Source organism: Rosa rugosa, chromosome 6, assembly GCF_958449725.1.
Source record: "Rosa rugosa chromosome 6, drRosRugo1.1, whole genome shotgun sequence".
NCBI lineage: Eukaryota > Viridiplantae > Streptophyta > Magnoliopsida > Rosales > Rosaceae > Rosa > Rosa rugosa.
This window is the reverse complement of record NC_084825.1, coordinates 15,852,704-15,869,814: the sequence shown is the minus strand read 5'-3', so window position 1 is coordinate 15,869,814 and position 17,111 is coordinate 15,852,704. Positions and strand designations below refer to the sequence as shown.

General features: G+C 40.3%; 3 protein-coding genes and 1 pseudogene across 3 annotated transcripts; 2 read left to right on the top strand and 2 right to left on the bottom strand.

The window, feature by feature from the left end:
- The first annotated feature begins 1,316 nt into the window (after positions 1–1,316).
- On the top strand, positions 1,317–5,255 carry LOC133714264 (probable beta-1,4-xylosyltransferase IRX10). The gene is made up of 8 exons (XM_062140350.1): positions 1,317–1,928; positions 2,218–2,364; positions 2,490–2,554; positions 2,644–2,713; positions 3,452–3,670; positions 4,276–4,419; positions 4,514–4,649; positions 4,785–5,255. The coding sequence occupies exons 1-8, from the start codon at positions 1,557–1,559 to the stop codon at positions 5,012–5,014; spliced, it is 1,383 nt and encodes a 460-aa protein (XP_061996334.1). The 5' UTR covers positions 1,317–1,556; the 3' UTR covers positions 5,015–5,255.
- Positions 5,256–5,627: 372 nt separating this feature from the next.
- On the top strand, positions 5,628–7,258 carry LOC133714266 (psbP domain-containing protein 4, chloroplastic). Its single transcript, XM_062140351.1, has 5 exons — positions 5,628–6,137; positions 6,264–6,367; positions 6,523–6,634; positions 6,726–6,950; positions 7,050–7,258. The coding sequence occupies exons 1-5, from the start codon at positions 5,813–5,815 to the stop codon at positions 7,112–7,114; spliced, it is 831 nt and encodes a 276-aa protein (XP_061996335.1). The 5' UTR covers positions 5,628–5,812; the 3' UTR covers positions 7,115–7,258.
- Positions 7,259–7,401: 143 nt separating this feature from the next.
- On the bottom strand, positions 7,402–9,049 carry LOC133714265 (pentatricopeptide repeat-containing protein At3g21470-like; annotated as a pseudogene).
- Positions 9,050–9,277: 228 nt separating this feature from the next.
- LOC133716290 (uncharacterized) lies at positions 9,278–13,382 on the bottom strand. Its single transcript, XM_062142995.1, has 6 exons — positions 12,035–13,382; positions 11,770–11,933; positions 11,578–11,661; positions 10,951–11,433; positions 9,969–10,831; positions 9,278–9,899 (listed from the first exon to the last, which is right to left on the bottom strand). The coding sequence occupies exons 1-6, from the start codon at positions 13,380–13,382 to the stop codon at positions 9,278–9,280; spliced, it is 3,564 nt and encodes a 1,187-aa protein (XP_061998979.1).
- Between the last annotated feature and the right edge of the window lie 3,729 nt (positions 13,383–17,111).

Genomic DNA, 17,111 nt, shown 5'->3' with positions numbered 1-17,111 from the left:
GCGCTGTTCATCAATTTAAGTAAGCTAGCTCTATTGCATTTATATTGAACAATTTAAACCCCTACTCCATTTTCATACTAGAAAATGAATGCTTATCTTGAACTTGGAATCTGAAATCAATAGGAACATTATTGCGTTTTTATGCAATAGGAACATTAGCATAATAGTTTTAAGTATAGCGACAAGGTGGTCACCATATATTATATCTTCCCCCATTTTTTATTTGCAGTGCCTATATGTTTACTCTTATGACAGGTTAGATCAGAAATTAGTATTGTAACAATTGACTACTTTAAGTTGTTGATAAGAGAGTTAGATATCGAGTAAATCTGTATATCTATTCATCTTACACTGAAGTTTAAATAGGATTACAAAAGTAAAGCATATAGCTCACTACAACTCATCTATCACTATAACTAATCACTAATGCTCAATGAATCATTTCACCACTAATCTCAGTTGTAGACTTAGTTGTCACTTCATAGTGGTAGACATAATCATTCTAATCTTAGTGCTGCATCAGGTTGATGACTCACGACACTCCCCCTCAAGTTGGCGCATACACATCAACAATGCCCAACTTGATTAGTAAGTCATAAAATGCCTTCCGGGAAATTCATTTGGTAAGTATATCTGCGAGTTGCTCTTCAGAAGGAACAAAAGGGAAGCTAACAAGCTTGGCATCAAGCTTCTCTTTTATAAAGTGACGATCAACCTTCACATGCTTAATACGATCATGCTGTACTGGATTTTGTGATATGTCAATGGCTGCCCGGTTGTCACAATATAACTGCATAGTACTTTTGAGTTTGAAACCTAAATCCCGTAACAGATTTCTCAGCCACAGTAATTCACACACCCCATGAGCCATACCTCTATACTCAGCCTCAGCACTGGATCGCGCCACAACTTTCTGTTTCTTACACTTCCATGTAACCAAATTACCTCCCACAAAGGTAAAGTAACCTGATGTTGACTTCCTATCTGTGATATTTCCAGCCCAATTAGCATCTGTGAAGCCACAAACCTCGAGAATGTTGTTGTGTTTAGAAAACATTACTCCTCTCCCTGGAGCTGACTTCAAGTACCTTAAAATTCTCACAACAGCATCCATGTGACTCTCACTCGGGTTATGCATGAACTGACTTACCACACTCACTGTATATGCAACATCTGGTCTAGTATGAGCCAAATAAATCAAGCGCCCAACCAACCTCTGATAGCGAGCTCTGTCAGTAGGTACTTGATCTGGATCTGCTAAACAATGGTTTTGCTCAATAGGAGTGTCAATAGGTTTGCAATCCAACATACCTGTCTCTGTCAGTAGGTCAAGAATATACTTCCTCTGGCACAAGTAGATCCCTTCTCTCCCCCTCGCTACCTCAATTCCTAAGAAATACCAATTTTTGTAATATGTAAAACTGTAATTGTATTATATTATGTAGATCAAGATTTGAGGGGAAAAAAAAATTTAATCCGCAGCATCGCGGGGGAGAATTTTCTAGTGATATATTTAGTCGACGTCATCCCATTCCGATTCCGTCTCACCGGCAGTCATGCTGGGAAGCGTAAACAGCAAAGCCCGACCATACAGCGCGCAGCACCACCAACAGCCTCTCTGCACCCGCAAGCACCAGATCGGAGCCCTCCTCTTGGTAGCCACCACCGTCTTCTTCACCAAGCTCCTCGACCGCTCCTCACTCCCCTGCTCCTTCACCCCCGCCGATCCCGTCACCGCTTCACGGAGCTCCGTCCACGTCACCAATGGCAGAGACCTCTTGTGGCCCCACCGCGGGTACGGCCCCGTCGTCGACCTCAAGATTTACGTCTACGACGAGCGCGAGATCGACGGCCTCAAGGCCTTGATGTCCGGCAGGGATGGCTCCATTGACTCCACCTCTTGCTTGAAAGGCCAGTGGGGCACTCAGGTAATCATTTGCTAGCTGCTAGTTCAATTGCGGTAATTTTTGAATCAGTTACTTTTGCAACTATGGAGGAATCATTGTTTGTTTTTACTGTTTAGTTCATTTGAGGATTAATTGGTGCTCTTTGCTTGAAATTGTTACATTTCATAGCAAGATTTGTGTGGAATAATTGGTTTCCAGGTCTGAGTTTTTGCTGAGGAAGTTGTTAAATGGAGAAAAGAAATTAAATCTTGAAATGATTAGGAGAAATTTTGTTCATGTGTGTTGATTTTGCTTGATTATTCAAATTTAGGTGAAAATACACAGGCTACTGCAAGAATCGAGATTCCGAACGAGGAAGAAAGAGGAAGCAGACCTGTTTTTTGTGCCGGCGTATGCAAAATGTGTTCGAATGATGGGTGGTCTTAATGATAAAGAGATCAACCAGACATATGTGAAGGTAAAGTCATTGCGGTTTTGTTTGGACTATAAGTGGTGGGTGTTTGTTGTTCTTCCTTTGCATCCAGTGATTTGCTTATAAAGCAATAGGTTGTTATGTTATGCTCACAAGTTCAATACTTACAGGTGTTGAGTCAAATGCCGTATTTCAGGCGATCTGGTGGTCGTGATCATATTTTTGTATTTCCAAGGTAAATTTTGTTTTTCATGAATTATGCTTTCTCCTAACTTTGCCAGAAGTTTTTGTTATTGATGCTCACTTTCATGCTTTACTATGCAGTGGAGCTGGTGCTCATTTATTTAGGTCGTGGGCAAAATTCATCAATCGTTCCATTATTCTTACCCCCGAGGTATTTACCTATTCCAGCATGTATTTTCTGCTTTAGTTATTTACAAATTTGAAAGTGCAATGGTTTACATAGATACTATCTTTGTAAAGTTGTAGATAGTAGTTACTAGGATAATGTGAGTATTACAGTTCTTAAAATGAAAAAAGTTTACTCTAGATAACTTCAAGTCAAGGCACTTTACCATCTCAGACACTGAGAGAATAACTTGACAGAATATGGTATAATTAAAACAATAACTTGAGATAATAGAGGTCGTTGACGCTTATAGACACACACTTTACTTTTTTGTAGATAAGGTAATGTTCTCTACTTAGATGTCTTGTATGTTATGTTACCTGATTGTGATTCTAGATCATATATTCGAACAAGAGTTGAATGATCATGGTCCAGATTCCTGATTGAGTATGACATTAACATATTAGACTATCAAGACAAGCAGTCTTTCCCTCTCTTCCCCTATGTATTTTATAGGTTATATTAAGAGAGGATGTGCCTGAACGATGTAATGAAAAGAAATGAAATCTTGAACTTCTGCCATTTTATTCTCTCTTCTTCTTCTTCTTCTTTGTTTATGGCTTAAATTTTTTTGGGACAGTTTGTTTTTTCATATTTCAATTACTTTGTTAGTGGCCTTTGTATGTAAATTTTAACTTGTTCTGCTATAAGAATTAGTTTGGCACAGGTAATTGTTTATAGGGGGTAATGACATAAACGTAGTAAATTCATATGTTAGTGCAGGGTGATCGGACTGATAAGAAAGATACAAGTGCCTTTAATACGTGGAAAGATATCATCATTCCTGGGAATGTTGATGATGGGATGACTACAAATGGTGCCACCCTGGTCCGCCCTTTGCCACTATCGAAGCGGAAGTATCTTGCTAACTATTTAGGTCGTGCACAAGGAAAGGCTGGCCGCCTTAAGTTGATAGAGCTTTCTAAGAAATTTCCAGATAAGGTATACTTTATTTCCTTGCAAGTACTGAAGGAGATTATCTCATCTGTGGAATTTATCATTTTCATGTACATTCCAGCTTTAATTGGAGTTCAGTTTGATCATGAAGCTTAAGATTATTCTGATGTTTTACTTACACTGGATGTTTTCTGTGGACAAATAAAAGATGCTTCTTATTGAAAATTTTCAAAGGAGGAGCATGATTGATGCACCTCAATAGATGCAACTTATAAGTACAAGCATTTACTTTGTGATTTTTTAAACTGTTATGTTGGAATATCAGATACTGTAGAGGGAAAGAAATATGACCTTCAACTTCTTTTCTAACCATTATTCTATCCTGTTGGTGCTTGGGTTTTTACTTCAGATTATAGGCATTGATGTTAAGCTGTGATTTAATTACGGCACTTGCATTTTGTTAACGGCCTGGTCCTTTTCCTGTTGCTAATATTTATAATTATATGTACTGGTTTATGAAGTAGGATTCCTTTTTCTTATCAAATCGCTGATACCATGTTATATCTTTTTGGTTTTGTCTCATTCGACACATTTAATGTTAATTCATGAAGTAGGAATACCTTTGATTCATGTACTGATGTTCTGAACAGTTGGAATCTCCTGAGTTGAAGTTCAGTGGCCCTGATAAATTGGGAAAGATAGATTATTTTGAACACCTGCGCAACGCCAAGTTCTGCCTTGCTCCACGTGGGGAGTCATCTTGGACTCTTCGTTTTTACGAGTCTTTCTTTGTGGTCTCTCTCTCTCTCTCTCTTTACATGTGTGTATATATATATACATATATTATACCAATACTGTAGAAATAATTTTTTTCTGGTTCTGCTACAGGAGTGCGTCCCAGTGATATTATCGGATGAAGTAGAACTTCCTTTCCAGAATGTTGTTGATTACACCCAGATATCGATTAAATGGCCGTCAACTCGAATAGGTCCTGAGCTTTTGCAGTACCTAGAGTCAATATCAGGTGAAATGCAGAATCCCATTCACATCTTACTTTGGTTACTGTATACTATACCATCTTTCCAAAGAATAAGTTCTAGTTTTCACCATATAAACATTTTGTTTTGTGTCTTGGTTGTTGACCTTTTCTTTCTCACAGATGAAATCATAGAGGGAATGATAAGCCGTGGTAGACAAGTAAGATGTTTATGGGCCTATGCTTCAGAATCAGCTTCATGTTCTGCAATGCATGCAATTCTTTGGGAACTTCAGAGAAAAGTCAGGTTGTTTCACCAATCAACTGAAACATTCTGGCTGCACGACGGATCTATTGTTAATAGAGACTTGGTCAAGTTTTCTGATTGGAGGCCTCCAATGCCCTTGCCTTGAGTATGCAACATTAGGGCCCCCTTTATACTTTCTTTCTCCATTTCCAAAGTTCATATTTGCGCTCATCTTTTCCGTTTTCAACAGTCCAAATTTTTGTTGTATATTGTTTATTGATATTCTTTTCATTCTTAGTGATATAATTTCCAGGGTTTCCCATGTTGTAATTGTAGAACATCTCTGAGAAAATGATATATTGCAGATGTAATTGTAGAACATCTCTGAGAAAATGATATTTAAACTATACTGAATTTTTTTGAAGATTTTCAATGTTTTATCTTTTTGTTACTTTGTTATCATGCTCGTCTAATGGGGCTCCGTAGGCACAACTCGATTTTATTCTTTTTTCTTTCATTAAACGTCATTTGCATTTGATTTTCGAATTTGGACCTAGGGTAAATTATCTGGCTTATCAAGAATTTACTGAAAAGAAGCAAAAAAATTTGACGACAAATAAGTCAGCTGATTACATGATTTTCATGGTCTTCAGTGAAAAATGATTTGTTCTTTCCTCATAGTAGTCAAGTTGACCCCGGAGCTATCACAATCCACAACTGATATGAAATGCGACGTGTTCAGTTTTGAAGCAATGAAAATATTGAAAGCAAAATTGTGCACCACAAATGCTCAAAGAAGCCGAAGCTTGAGAACCTCAAACTTCTACAACATTCTTTCACAAACACTTGTTCAGTTCTTCTTGTTTCTAAATTACTAGAAACATCTAACACAACAGCTTCTGCTCTTGGAATCCCGCCACAGCAAGTCTCATTTCTATTCTACTTCCAAAAGTGGTAGAGGAAAATGAGAGCAGCCTTGTTTACCAGTTGCAGCTTTGCCTGGACTTATCAGCCAAAAGCAATCCCCTCCCACAATTTGCTTGTTCAATCTTCTTCACTAGAACATAGAGGTTGCAGCGCAAGATCCGAAGCGAGTTCAAGAGAAAGCGGTTTGGTTATTGGAGAAGCTGAGAAAGTCTCCGGGATTTTGAAGAGAAGATCAGTGGTGCTGTCTGGAGCTTCTTTGGTTTCTTCTGCAGTGTTGGGTTTTCCAGGAGAGGGTTTGGCCGTGATTAAACAGGGTCTCCTAGCAGGAAGGATTCCCGGTCTATCCGAACCAGATGAACAAGGTTGGTATCCTTCAATCCCTTCATGTATTAAACTCACTGAAAGAATTGGAACCCTTCAAATTACATTTGCCTTTTGCTTTATAGTGTATATGGTCTCCTTCATTGGGTATGTGTGTGCTTAGACAGGTTGGAGGACATACCGCAGACCAGATGAGAAGTCTGGAGGGCACGGTGTGGGTTGGAGCCCTATCATCCCTTATGTCTTCTCTGTTCCTCAAGATTGGGAAGAGGTGATAATCTTATCCACCATGTCAAAAGCATATATTTGTACATAATATTTGCGGTGCTAAACCACATAAAAGATCTGAGTTTTCCTTGTCACACATCTTTTTCAAACTGGAGTCTGGAAGCTGCCCTCATTTTACATAGCCGTCTATTTTAACAGGTTCCAGTATCAATAGCTGATCTTGGTGGTACAGAGATCGACCTGAGATTTGGTAGCGTCAAGGAGGGACGCCTGTCGGTCATTGTTGCTCCTGTTCTGAGATTTGCAGATAGTGAGTTTTGACACAAAGTGATGCATGCCTGTTTTTACTATGTAACCCAATCTCTAGATATTGATAGCTTAACTTTGGTTCTTATTCACAGATCTTGTTGGAGATGCAACAATTGAAAAAATTGGCCGTCCAGAGACGGTGATCAATGCATTTGGACCCGAAGTTATTGGGGAGAATGTGGAAGGGAAGGTAATGAGCATAAATGTTGTTCAAGATTCTGGAAGAACATATTACCAGTATGAGTTGGAGCCACCTCATGCCATCACAGCAACTGCAGCAGGGAATCGCCTGTACTTGTTTAATGTAACGGGAAGTGGTAAGCGTACCATCTACTTTGACATGCTTTATTAGGAAACAAATGACTAAATGATACCCATAACTTGAGACAGTAACTAAACTTGCTTTGATTTTGTAGGTCTTCAATGGAAGAGGCATTACAAAGATTTGAAGAAGATAGCAGACTCCTTTCGTGTAGTCTGACTGAGTTTTTGTAAGACGAGATAGGAAAATTATATTGTTGTTTTGTTTTCATACTTTTAATATACAACAAGGAAAAGAATGCAAGTCTGTGTAGTGCCATCCCTGTTATACTCAATGCCTATACATCCCAAATTGCCTGTTTCACTTTTGCTTTTATTAAACAACCGTTGAATCTGACATTCTGCGGAATTCCATTCTCCGCACACCGTCTCTTTCGTCACCAAATCCCATCTAATTGTACTTTTATATGGTGTGTAAACCAGGATGGAAGCCTTTCTCTTATGCCATCATTGTGCTTAAAGGCTTTACTGCTATTAGCTATACCATGCCACTTAACAGTTTTATGGTAGAGTTGTGCCCACAGCTCACTGATTGGAATTAGTAATTGGTCTAAAGTCTACTCAACACACAGCATGATTTACCCTGAAAAGGCATCCATGCTATACGCCACAGGGCATAAATGCACTGTGGGCAGGTGTCTTTTGAAAGCCTTCGTTTACCAAGTCCATTCTCGTCCTTTCAGCTTTCTCCCATCATCTATCAGAAGCAGCATAAATATTTGACAGAAGCACATAATGTGAATTATCGCCTGACTGAATGCTTGAATTTTGGGTGCTAATATCCTTTGCTACCTGTTCTGTCATTTCCATATCCATATAAATCCGGCAAGCTCCAAGCATAGCCCCCCAAACCATGTCATTGGGTTTCATGGGCATACTTTTAACTAAAGCGTAAGCCTCTCTTAACCTTCCAGCCGACGCAAAAGGTCAACTAAGCACCCATAATGCTTAATTCCTGCTTCCAAACCATATTTCTTCTGCATCTTGGAGAAAAGTTCCATGCCTTCATCTACTAAACCTCCATGCGCACAAGCTGACAGAAGAGAAAGAAAGGTTATCTCATCAGGCTTTTCATTTGAATCCTCCATTCTGCTATACAATTCAAGAGCCTCCTTGCACTGTCCATGAATAGCCATGCTTGAAATCATAGCATTCCAACAAGCACTGTTCCTCTCAGTCATCTCATCAAAGATCAACCTTGCATTGATCAAGTCGCCACATTTTGCATACATGTCTACAAGTGCATTGAGAACAATCTGATTAAGCTTTATCCTTTTATGACTCAACATGTTATGTATATCCTTGCCAACATCTAATAGCCCAGACTGAGCACATGCAGATAAAACACGGCTTGCATGTTCTCAAACGCTTTCACAGCTTCCTCACAAAACCCATTTTGCGCATATCCAGATATCATCGAATTCCAATTCACCAAGTTCCGGACTGGGATTCTATCGAAAACGATCTTAGCCTCCTTAACATCACCTAGCTTGCAATACCCGGAAACGAAGTGATTGCGCTGGGGCATAGGCATTGCCTCGAAAACTTGCCTCGCCATCTCCATCTGCCCATTGCTACAATACCCATCAACCATCACCGTCCACGTAATCACATTCTTCAACTCCATTGGAACCTGATCAAAGAAGCGCCTAGCACTAACAGTATCTCCAGTCCCGGTGATCATGTCAGCCCAAGTCACATACGTCCGCACTGACATCTTCTCAAACAAAACCAATGCAGTTGCCGCATCCCCATTTCTCCAGTACCCACCAATCATGGCATTCCAACTTACCACATTTCTCTCAGCAGGCATATATAATCAAACACTTTCCGGGACTCAAAAACGTCCCCGCATTTTGCCGCATACATGTCAACTAATGAGGTGCCAACCAATACATCACAATGCACACCAGCCTTGATACACTCTGCGCTGCGTGCACCGATTTCCCATGGTTTATTGAGGAAAGAGAAGCACAAGCCTTGAGAATCAAGGGGAGCAGAGCACACCCCAACTATAGATGCCTTGCCGGCGAATTTGGGTGTAGACTAGGAGAGCTTGTGCAGGTGATCCGATCCTTGAGAGAGGTGATTCCGAATAAGCACAGGCAGAGCCAGGATTTCCTAATTCAAAGATATTACAAGCATATCTTACTAGCTAGTGTCTCAATATTACTATCTATATACAGGAATGTAAGATTAGGTACATACAAGTTCTCAAATCATGAGTACTAGTATCATGGTTCATGTACACAGATAAAATAGGCATTTAGAATAAGTTCCCAAAATTTTGGAGACTTTTTTTTTTTTCGGTTACAAGCGGGGCCTAGAAGGCCCAAACAAAACAACAAAAAGAACTAAATGTTAGAGCAGGAGCTCCTCCTAGCTCTAGAACAGGCAGATTCTCAAAAATGATGACACCAAGTTCATGATTAATGCTTTCCTTAGCTAAAGAGTCAGCAGTCATATTGCATTCTCTGAAGATGTGGGACAGGTGGACATTCTCCATAACATCCATCATATTTGAGCATCCCTTGAGAAGAGAACCAAGTGGAAGAAGGGAGAATTCAGCTTTCTGCATAAGCTGCACCAAGATGGCAGAATCAGACTCCACCTCCAAATGAGAGATGTGAAGGCTCACAGCAAGTTTAAGACCGTAGAATAAACCCCAAGCTTTAGCATCAAGAATTTCTCCAGTTCCCAAATTGACTTGGAAACCAGTGATCCAGTTACCCATATGGTCCCTGATGACACCCCCAGCACCAATTTTGCAGGTTGAAGAGGATCTAGTCCCATCAATGTTTAGTTTGTAAAAATTATCCATAGGCTTCTTCCAAGCAAGAGGGATGTACCTGTAGACAGTATCAACATTCAATTTGACATTGGCATTAGTCCATTCTGCAGCATAGTTCCAGATCACTTTATCAGGACAAGTAGGCATGATAAACCTTGGATCAAAAACAACCTTATTTATCCATTTCTAGATAAACCAACAAATAAATATGAAAAGATTGCACCATTTAATATTCTTCTGAATCAGTGTCTGACAGTGCAGTTGAGCAGCAATCCAACCATTCCAGTCCAGGGAGAAAGAGTTAAAGATAGCCCCAGGTTTAAGAAAAGCATTCCAAATAGCAAGAGATCTAGGACAGTCCCTGAACAAGTGGATGAGGGTTTCATCATCAGCCTTGCAGATAGGGCATAAGGAGGAGGAGGTAAAACCTCTTCTAGCCCTTTGAAAATTAGTTAGCAACTTCTTATGGAGAGCAGCCCACATGAAGGTTTTCAGCTTAGGAGGAACATTACTTTTCCAAACAGCAGCCCATTGAGAATTTTGGGGGTTGGAAAAATCAAAACTAGAATTATAGGCAGACTTGACTGTGAAGGTACCATTAGATGTGGCTCCCCAAATCAAAGAATCACAACCACAATTATCAAAACCAGTAGGGATATTGATAATTTTATTGACGATATCACTTGGGACCATGGAAGAGAGAAGATCCAGGTTCCAGGCCTCATCAGTCCAAAAGCTATTGATGGTTGCATTGATGTTAATGTCAGCAGTAGGAAGAGCCAAACAGATGAGGGATGAGGGAAGGAGCCAATGATCAAGCCAAAAATTAATGGAGCTACCATCACCCATACGCCATTTTAGGCATTTCCTTAGCAGCTCAGCACCATGAGAAATGCTTCTCCAAGTGCTTGAGCAGTCAGTAGGAGGTTGATAACTTGTCTCAGTAATATTGGAGCTGTGCAAATATTTAGCAGCATACATTGAAGCCCAAAGACCACTGTCCTTTTGAAAGATCCTCCAACTGGCTTTGGCAAGCATAGCCTGATTCATATCAGCAGTTTTCTTAATCCCAAGGCCACCCAACAGCTTTGGTTGGCAAACAGTATTCCAATTGACTAAATGGACCTTCTTTTAATCTTTTTCTCAATAGTGTCACCCCAAATGAAATCTCTGTTTAATTTGTCAAATTTTTCACACAAACTCACAGGTAGCCTAGCAGTCTGCATAGCATAATTGGGAATGGCAGAAGTAACAGATTGCACCAAGGTTAATCTACCTGCCATACTCAAAACCTTACTCTTCCAGCTAGATAGTCTGCATTGAATCTTATCAAAGATGCTAGCATAAGTATTCTTGTTAACTCTGGAATGAATGAGAGGCATACCTAAATATTTCCCAAGATCATTGGTTAAGGGAGATCCACAAATTTTACTGATATCAACAGCAATCCTCTTGCAAGTGTTAGGGGAGCAAAAGATCATGGATTTTTCATAATTAACAGCCTGTCCAGACAGAGAACAAAACAAATCAAGACATCTCTTGAGCTTGCAGGTCTGAATGGAGGAAGCCTCAGCAAACAACATTAGATCATCAGCAAAGAAAAGATGGGATATTTTAGGGCCAGATTGAGAAGCTTTAACAGGTTTCCAACTTCCAATATCCACATTTGATTGGATGAGATGTGAAAGCTTTTCCATACAAGGAACAAAAATGTAAGGTGAGAGTGGATCCCCTTGTCTAATACCTCTTTGAGCTTTAAAGGAGTTAGTCAATTCACCATTGAAGCAAATCTAAAAGCTAGTTGAAGTTATGCAGTCCATAATGAGCTTAACCAGAGACTGAGGAAATTGGGCTTCATAAAGAACCATTTCAATGAAATCCCATCTCAGCCTATCATAGGCTTTAGAGAGATCCACCTTCCAAGCAAAAAATCCCAAATTTCCTGAGGATTTTTTGAATTTAAAAAGCAATTCTTGAGCAATCATAATATTATCAGAAATGTGCCTACCAGGGACATAACTTACCTGATTGGGACTGATTAAGTGCTGCATCAAAGGCCTGATTCTAGCAACAATGATCTTGGAGATAACTTTATAGATAGTTGTACACAAACTGATAGGTTGAAAATTGGCCATATGCTGAGGGCCATCAATTTTTGGAATGAGAGAGATGATGGTGTGATTAAGGCCTGGAGGAATTTTGCAGGAAATGAAAGCTTCATGAACAACTTTGAAGATTTCACTAGAATAGGTTTGCCAATGGTTTTGAAAAAATATGGCAGGGAAAAACCATCACAGCCAGGAGCCTTAAGTCCTCCAATATCAAATAAAGAGTTTTTAACTTCCACAAGAGTAACAGGCTTGCATATATTGTCTAAGGTCAGCTGATCAATAGCAGGGAAAAGCCAGGGAATGGTAAATCTAATATCCTCATAATTTTTAAGAGAAAAAAGATCCACAAAAAAATCAACAGAAATATTCTTCATGCTTGCAGAATCAGTAAACCAGTTACCATCCTTATCAAATAATCCCTCAATTTTATTTTTCCTCCTTCTAACAAGAGTAGTTAGATGAAAGAACCTGGTATTTCTATCTCCACCTTGCAGCCATTTGTCCCTGGATTTCTGCCGCCAAAATAAATTTTCTTGTTCTCTGATTGTCTCATATTCCTGAATAAGCTCAGATTCCAGATTAATAAGGAAGGGGTTATCATGTCTATCCCTAGCCTTCTGAATACCACCAATCCTAGCTAAAAGCTTCCTTTTCCTGTGAAACAAATGACCAAAAACATCCTTGTTCCACTGAGCAAGAGCCTTAGAGAGAGCATTTATTTTAGCAGAAAAATCACCAGTTAGGCCCATCCAAGTTGTAGAGACAAACTCATCATAATTAGCATGGGAGAACCACATGGCCTGGAACCTAAAGGCAGTAGCATCTTTATTAACAGAATTGTTAGAATGGAGTTGCATCAAAATGGGGCAGTGATCCGATCTAGTCTTAGGAAGATGTTGAATAAAAGCCTCAGCAAAGGAAGACCTCCAAGAGCAGTTGCATAACCCTCTATCCAATCTCTCCTTAATTCTATTATTACTCCATGTGAAACGTGAACCTTGAAAACCCATGTCAAGTAAGGCATTTCTATTAACCCAATCTCTGAGGCCACCAAATCTTCCATGGAAAGGACCACAGCTTTTGTCATCAACAGAAATCAGCTCATTAAAATCACCAATAAACATGCTAGGGAGATTAACATCCTCAGTAAGTTTATCCAGATAAGGCCACAGTGCAGCTCTAACAGAGTTAGTGGGGCTAGCATAGATCACAGTAAGCATCCAAATAGGTTTACCAGGAATAGAGATCTTGACAGAAACTGATTGAGCACTTTTATCAATAAAATCAACATGAACTTTAAAACTATTCCACAGGAGCCAAATCCCACCAGAAAAACCATTAGCTTCCACAATTCTATAATCAGAAAAACCAATTTTCCTGAGAGCATCCTTAGCCCTACTGAATTGAACCCGAGGCTCACAAATAGCTAAAATATCTACAGAATGTAGATTGACTAAATCTGCAATGGCAGATCTAAAGTTCTCACTTCCAGCACCTCTGGCATTCCAAAATAAGACTTTTAACATTGAGATGCAAAGAAAGAGAGGGTAGACACCCCAATTAAACATCAACCATGCTCTCCCCATCATGGGAAGGCAGGTCATTATTAACTGTCAGCATGCTATTAGCAGCAAAGGTTTTCTCCACAAAGTTTTCAGAGTCATGATTTATGGAGGATACCAAATCCCCAATTGATGTGGACTCCTCAGGTGGGCAATGACCAAATATGGCAGAAATTCCATCACCAAAAGCATTAGACCCCATATTTTCAAACGAGAGCTTTTTGAAAACATTAGTCTGATGTTTGGTGATAGGGTTAACTCCTTTGGTTTTTCTTTGGTAATGAATGTCAACTTTAGATCCACTGCAGCTTCCAATGTTAGAAACATCTTTCATTGGGATTCTAGACAGACTTTTACTCTTTATTTTAGAGTTGTCAGAAAATACAGAAGCAGTTTTAGCAGGGGAGTGATTACCATGTAGATCAGAATTCTTCAGAGTGGCATTAGTGTCATTGGCAGAATTGGAATTTGTAGACACAGAGACAACTTTCCTTTTCTCTTGAAAATTCTTCCAAAGTTTGACAACATGAGGTACGGTCTCATAGGGGTTGTCTTGTATGGTCTTTTCCGGCAGGTCAGACTCCATGCCACTCTCAGCTTGCAAGACAGAAAACCTGGAACCAGAGTTCCCATGCTTTTTAGCAACAACAGTGTCACTACTTTTCTTCTTGTTTCTGTAGCTCATAAGCATCCAAGGGCCCATATCATCCTTAATCACATCACATGTAGGAGGAGAGCCAGGTCCATTCATCACAGTTGTCATGCTCACATCAGAAGGGACAGCAGTAGCAGTATCACAAGTATGGGCCACAGCAGGGTCATTGTTAGAGCCATGTTGGACAATGTCATCCTTTGTGGGAGCTTTCAGAGTGGGACATTTATCCTTGGAATGGCCATAGCAGCCACACTCAAAGCAAATAAGGGAAATGCCTTCATACACAACATTATAAGCAGTAGATTCAACTTCAACATATGGACGAAGGGGCTTGCTTAAATCAATTTCGATACAGACACGAGCAAATTTTCCCCTGGATTGTCCAACAGAAAGTTTGTCAACCTTCACAACATCCCCAAGAATTTTTCCAATTTTGGCTACAGTAAACTCCTTAAAGTACTTAACAGGCAGCCTAAAAATTCTGACCCATAATGCCATTTTTCCAATAAATTCATTCATAGGATCAAAATCAGGTCTCCATTTTCTCACAAGCAACGTCTGTCCAGCCAAAATCCAAGGTCCACCACATAAAGCATAGTTCATATCCTCTTCTAAGTTGAATTTGACAATGAAAAAATCATTAGGAAGATCAATGAGTTGCCAGCCACACTTGACTTGCCATTTTCTTCTTAAACCTCTTAGCATAAAATCAAAAGTGTTGGTGGAATTGGGTTTTCCCATGAGTTTCACAATCACAGCGCAGCGCCAGTCAAAATCAAGCTTATTATGAACCTTTTCAGAGAAGGAAACATTCAATCCATGCTTACCCAAAGAGTAAGAGCAGTCATCATCAGTAAACTCAAAGTCCTTCGTCATGGTTTGCCTGTAGCGATCCACTGGATTCTTGAGTGTGCTAGCGTAAGTCATCTGAGGTAAGGCAGCCGGAGGAGTCTGCACCGAGGAGTCCGGATCCTCGACTCTGAGAGCCTCCAGATCACTGCTGATGTCACCTCCATTTTTCACCCTCTTACGTTGAATCGACATCGTATTCCGGTCTCCGCCGCTTCCCGGTGGAAGGGTGGAGAAGACAAAGGTCGGGGAAGCCACCAGAACAGTCAGATAGCCCAAGAAAATTCAGAGAGAAAGAGATCGACGAGGGCCAATCGGAGTAGAAGTTAGGTAACAGCAGGAGTTTTGGAGAAGGCGCGTGAGGCGCGTTCAAGCAAAACCAAAAGTTGCTAAACATAAAATTTTGGAGACTTTGTGGAGAGGTACCTCTATTGTTTTCTTTTGCAGAGAAATTAATCCGTCGACCCAGTACTTAATAGAGAGACACAAAGACGCAAGTACCCGAACTCAGAGGTGGAGAGGAGGAAATGAAAAGATTGAGATAGAAAGAGGGAGAGAGAATCGAGAGTGTAAGAGATGAAAGATATCAGAAATATGTGAGAGAGAGAGAGAGAGAGAGTGAGAGAGAGCTAAATACAAATCTTACCTCTTAGTCCTTAGTCCTTTGTCGAAAATGAGACTTGAGAGAGTAGAGGCTAGAGCAACTGAGCAAGCAAGCGTGTTATTTTTCCGAAATCTGGAGCGAACGTCGTGTGGAGCGTTGAGAACCAGCGGGTGTTGAATTGTTACGATGGAAAGGATATTTTGTGGAGATAGAGAGGGTAAAATCGTAAAAGCAATGTCTCATATTTTGTTTACAATTCCTGACGAGGCACGTTTTTTTTTTTAAAGGAAGGACGACAAACTTTATTGATAAAACCTAATTGTTACAAAGGATTTCATCAGTGCTGGAGGGACATCCCCACTCCAAGAAACTTGCAACCCCGAAATCAGAGCACTATGAGCTAGCTTATGAGCAATCTTATTAGATTCCCTATAAACATGACAAAAGAAGGAACCAGCCAAGGAGGTCAAAGCCAGAGAGATATCATCAATAACTCTCCCAAACACAGAAGTATCCTTACCCTCTGCTTGAATAGCCTGAACCAACTGTAAGCAATCAGTCTCAATAGTAACAGGTGACAAATGAAACTCTAAGGCTATCTGGCAAGCCAAGCGACCAGCCAAAGCCTCCACCATATAGGGAGAAGTTACATTATCACATCGGCAACAAGCACCAGCAACAAAAGCACCCAAGGAATCACGAACTACAACACCTAGTCCTCCCCTGTGCAGATTCTCGCCTCCCCTGTGCAGATTCTCTTCAAAAGCACCATAAACATTGACTTTTAGCCAACCAGCTGAAGGAGGTGACCAAGGTTTGATCTGCCTACCCAATTTGTATCTGCTCTTCACACTAACTGCCTTGAAGCTATGAAATAAAGACAACACTTGGAATTGAACTTGAGCTAGAGAATGAGACTTCCCAGACCAAACTCTCTGATTTCTTTCCTTCCAAACTCCCCAAATAAGCATAAGCAAGAATTCAAAGTCCTCATGCAACAAGCAAGACAGACAGAAGCTCAACCAATCAATAATAGAGCTCATCGGTGCCACCATAACTGGCTGTAGAGATGGAAATAGACCGAACAGGTCTTTCACAAATTCGCACTCCCTGCTAATATGTGCAACAGACTCCTCTGCGTCATTACAGAAATAACAGCCATCCTGGAGGTAAACTCTACGATCTCGAAGCTGAGAAACAGTAGGTAAAATTGAAGCACAAGCTTTCCAAATGTGAACTTTAATTTTACCTGGAATCTTAGCTGCCCAAATTGATTTCCAGATAGGAGTGGACTCCACAGAACTAGAGCTAGCCGCGACATTAGGGTGCAGCAAGCTGACTGCCAGTTTATAGGCACTTATGCCAAACCAATCAATCTGCTACATGATTAGAGCTAAGAGAAAGAATGAGAGAAGCATCACCCTCATCAAAATTAGCCGCAATCAAATCTCTATCCCATTTTCCATGACGCAATAGCTCACTAACCAAAATCAAGGCAGAGTTGCCATACCGTATAGGACGAAATAGAGCTGGTCTAGGGAGCCATGCATCCTCCCAAATCCTGATCATAGCACCATCACCAACC

Coding starts and splice junctions, on each gene's coding strand:
- LOC133716290 (XM_062142995.1), bottom strand. CDS start 13,382: ATGTTAAAAGTCTTATTTTGGAATGCCAGAGGTGCTGGAAGTGAGAAC. Junction 11,934..12,034: donor TAAGGCTCCTGGCTGTGATG/GTTTTTCCCTGC, acceptor AAATTCCTCCAG/GCCTTAATCACACCATCATC. Junction 10,832..10,950: donor TGCAGACTGCTAGGCTACCT/GTGAGTTTGTGT, acceptor TGCCAACCAAAG/CTGTTGGGTGGCCTTGGGAT.
- LOC133714266 (XM_062140351.1), top strand. CDS start 5,813: ATGAGAGCAGCCTTGTTTACCAGTTGCAGCTTTGCCTGGACTTATCAG. Junction 6,138..6,263: donor ATCCGAACCAGATGAACAAG/GTTGGTATCCTT, acceptor GTGCTTAGACAG/GTTGGAGGACATACCGCAGA. Junction 6,368..6,522: donor TTCCTCAAGATTGGGAAGAG/GTGATAATCTTA, acceptor CTATTTTAACAG/GTTCCAGTATCAATAGCTGA.
- LOC133714264 (XM_062140350.1), top strand. CDS start 1,557: ATGCTGGGAAGCGTAAACAGCAAAGCCCGACCATACAGCGCGCAGCAC. Junction 2,365..2,489: donor TCAACCAGACATATGTGAAG/GTAAAGTCATTG, acceptor CAATACTTACAG/GTGTTGAGTCAAATGCCGTA. Junction 2,555..2,643: donor CATATTTTTGTATTTCCAAG/GTAAATTTTGTT, acceptor TTTACTATGCAG/TGGAGCTGGTGCTCATTTAT.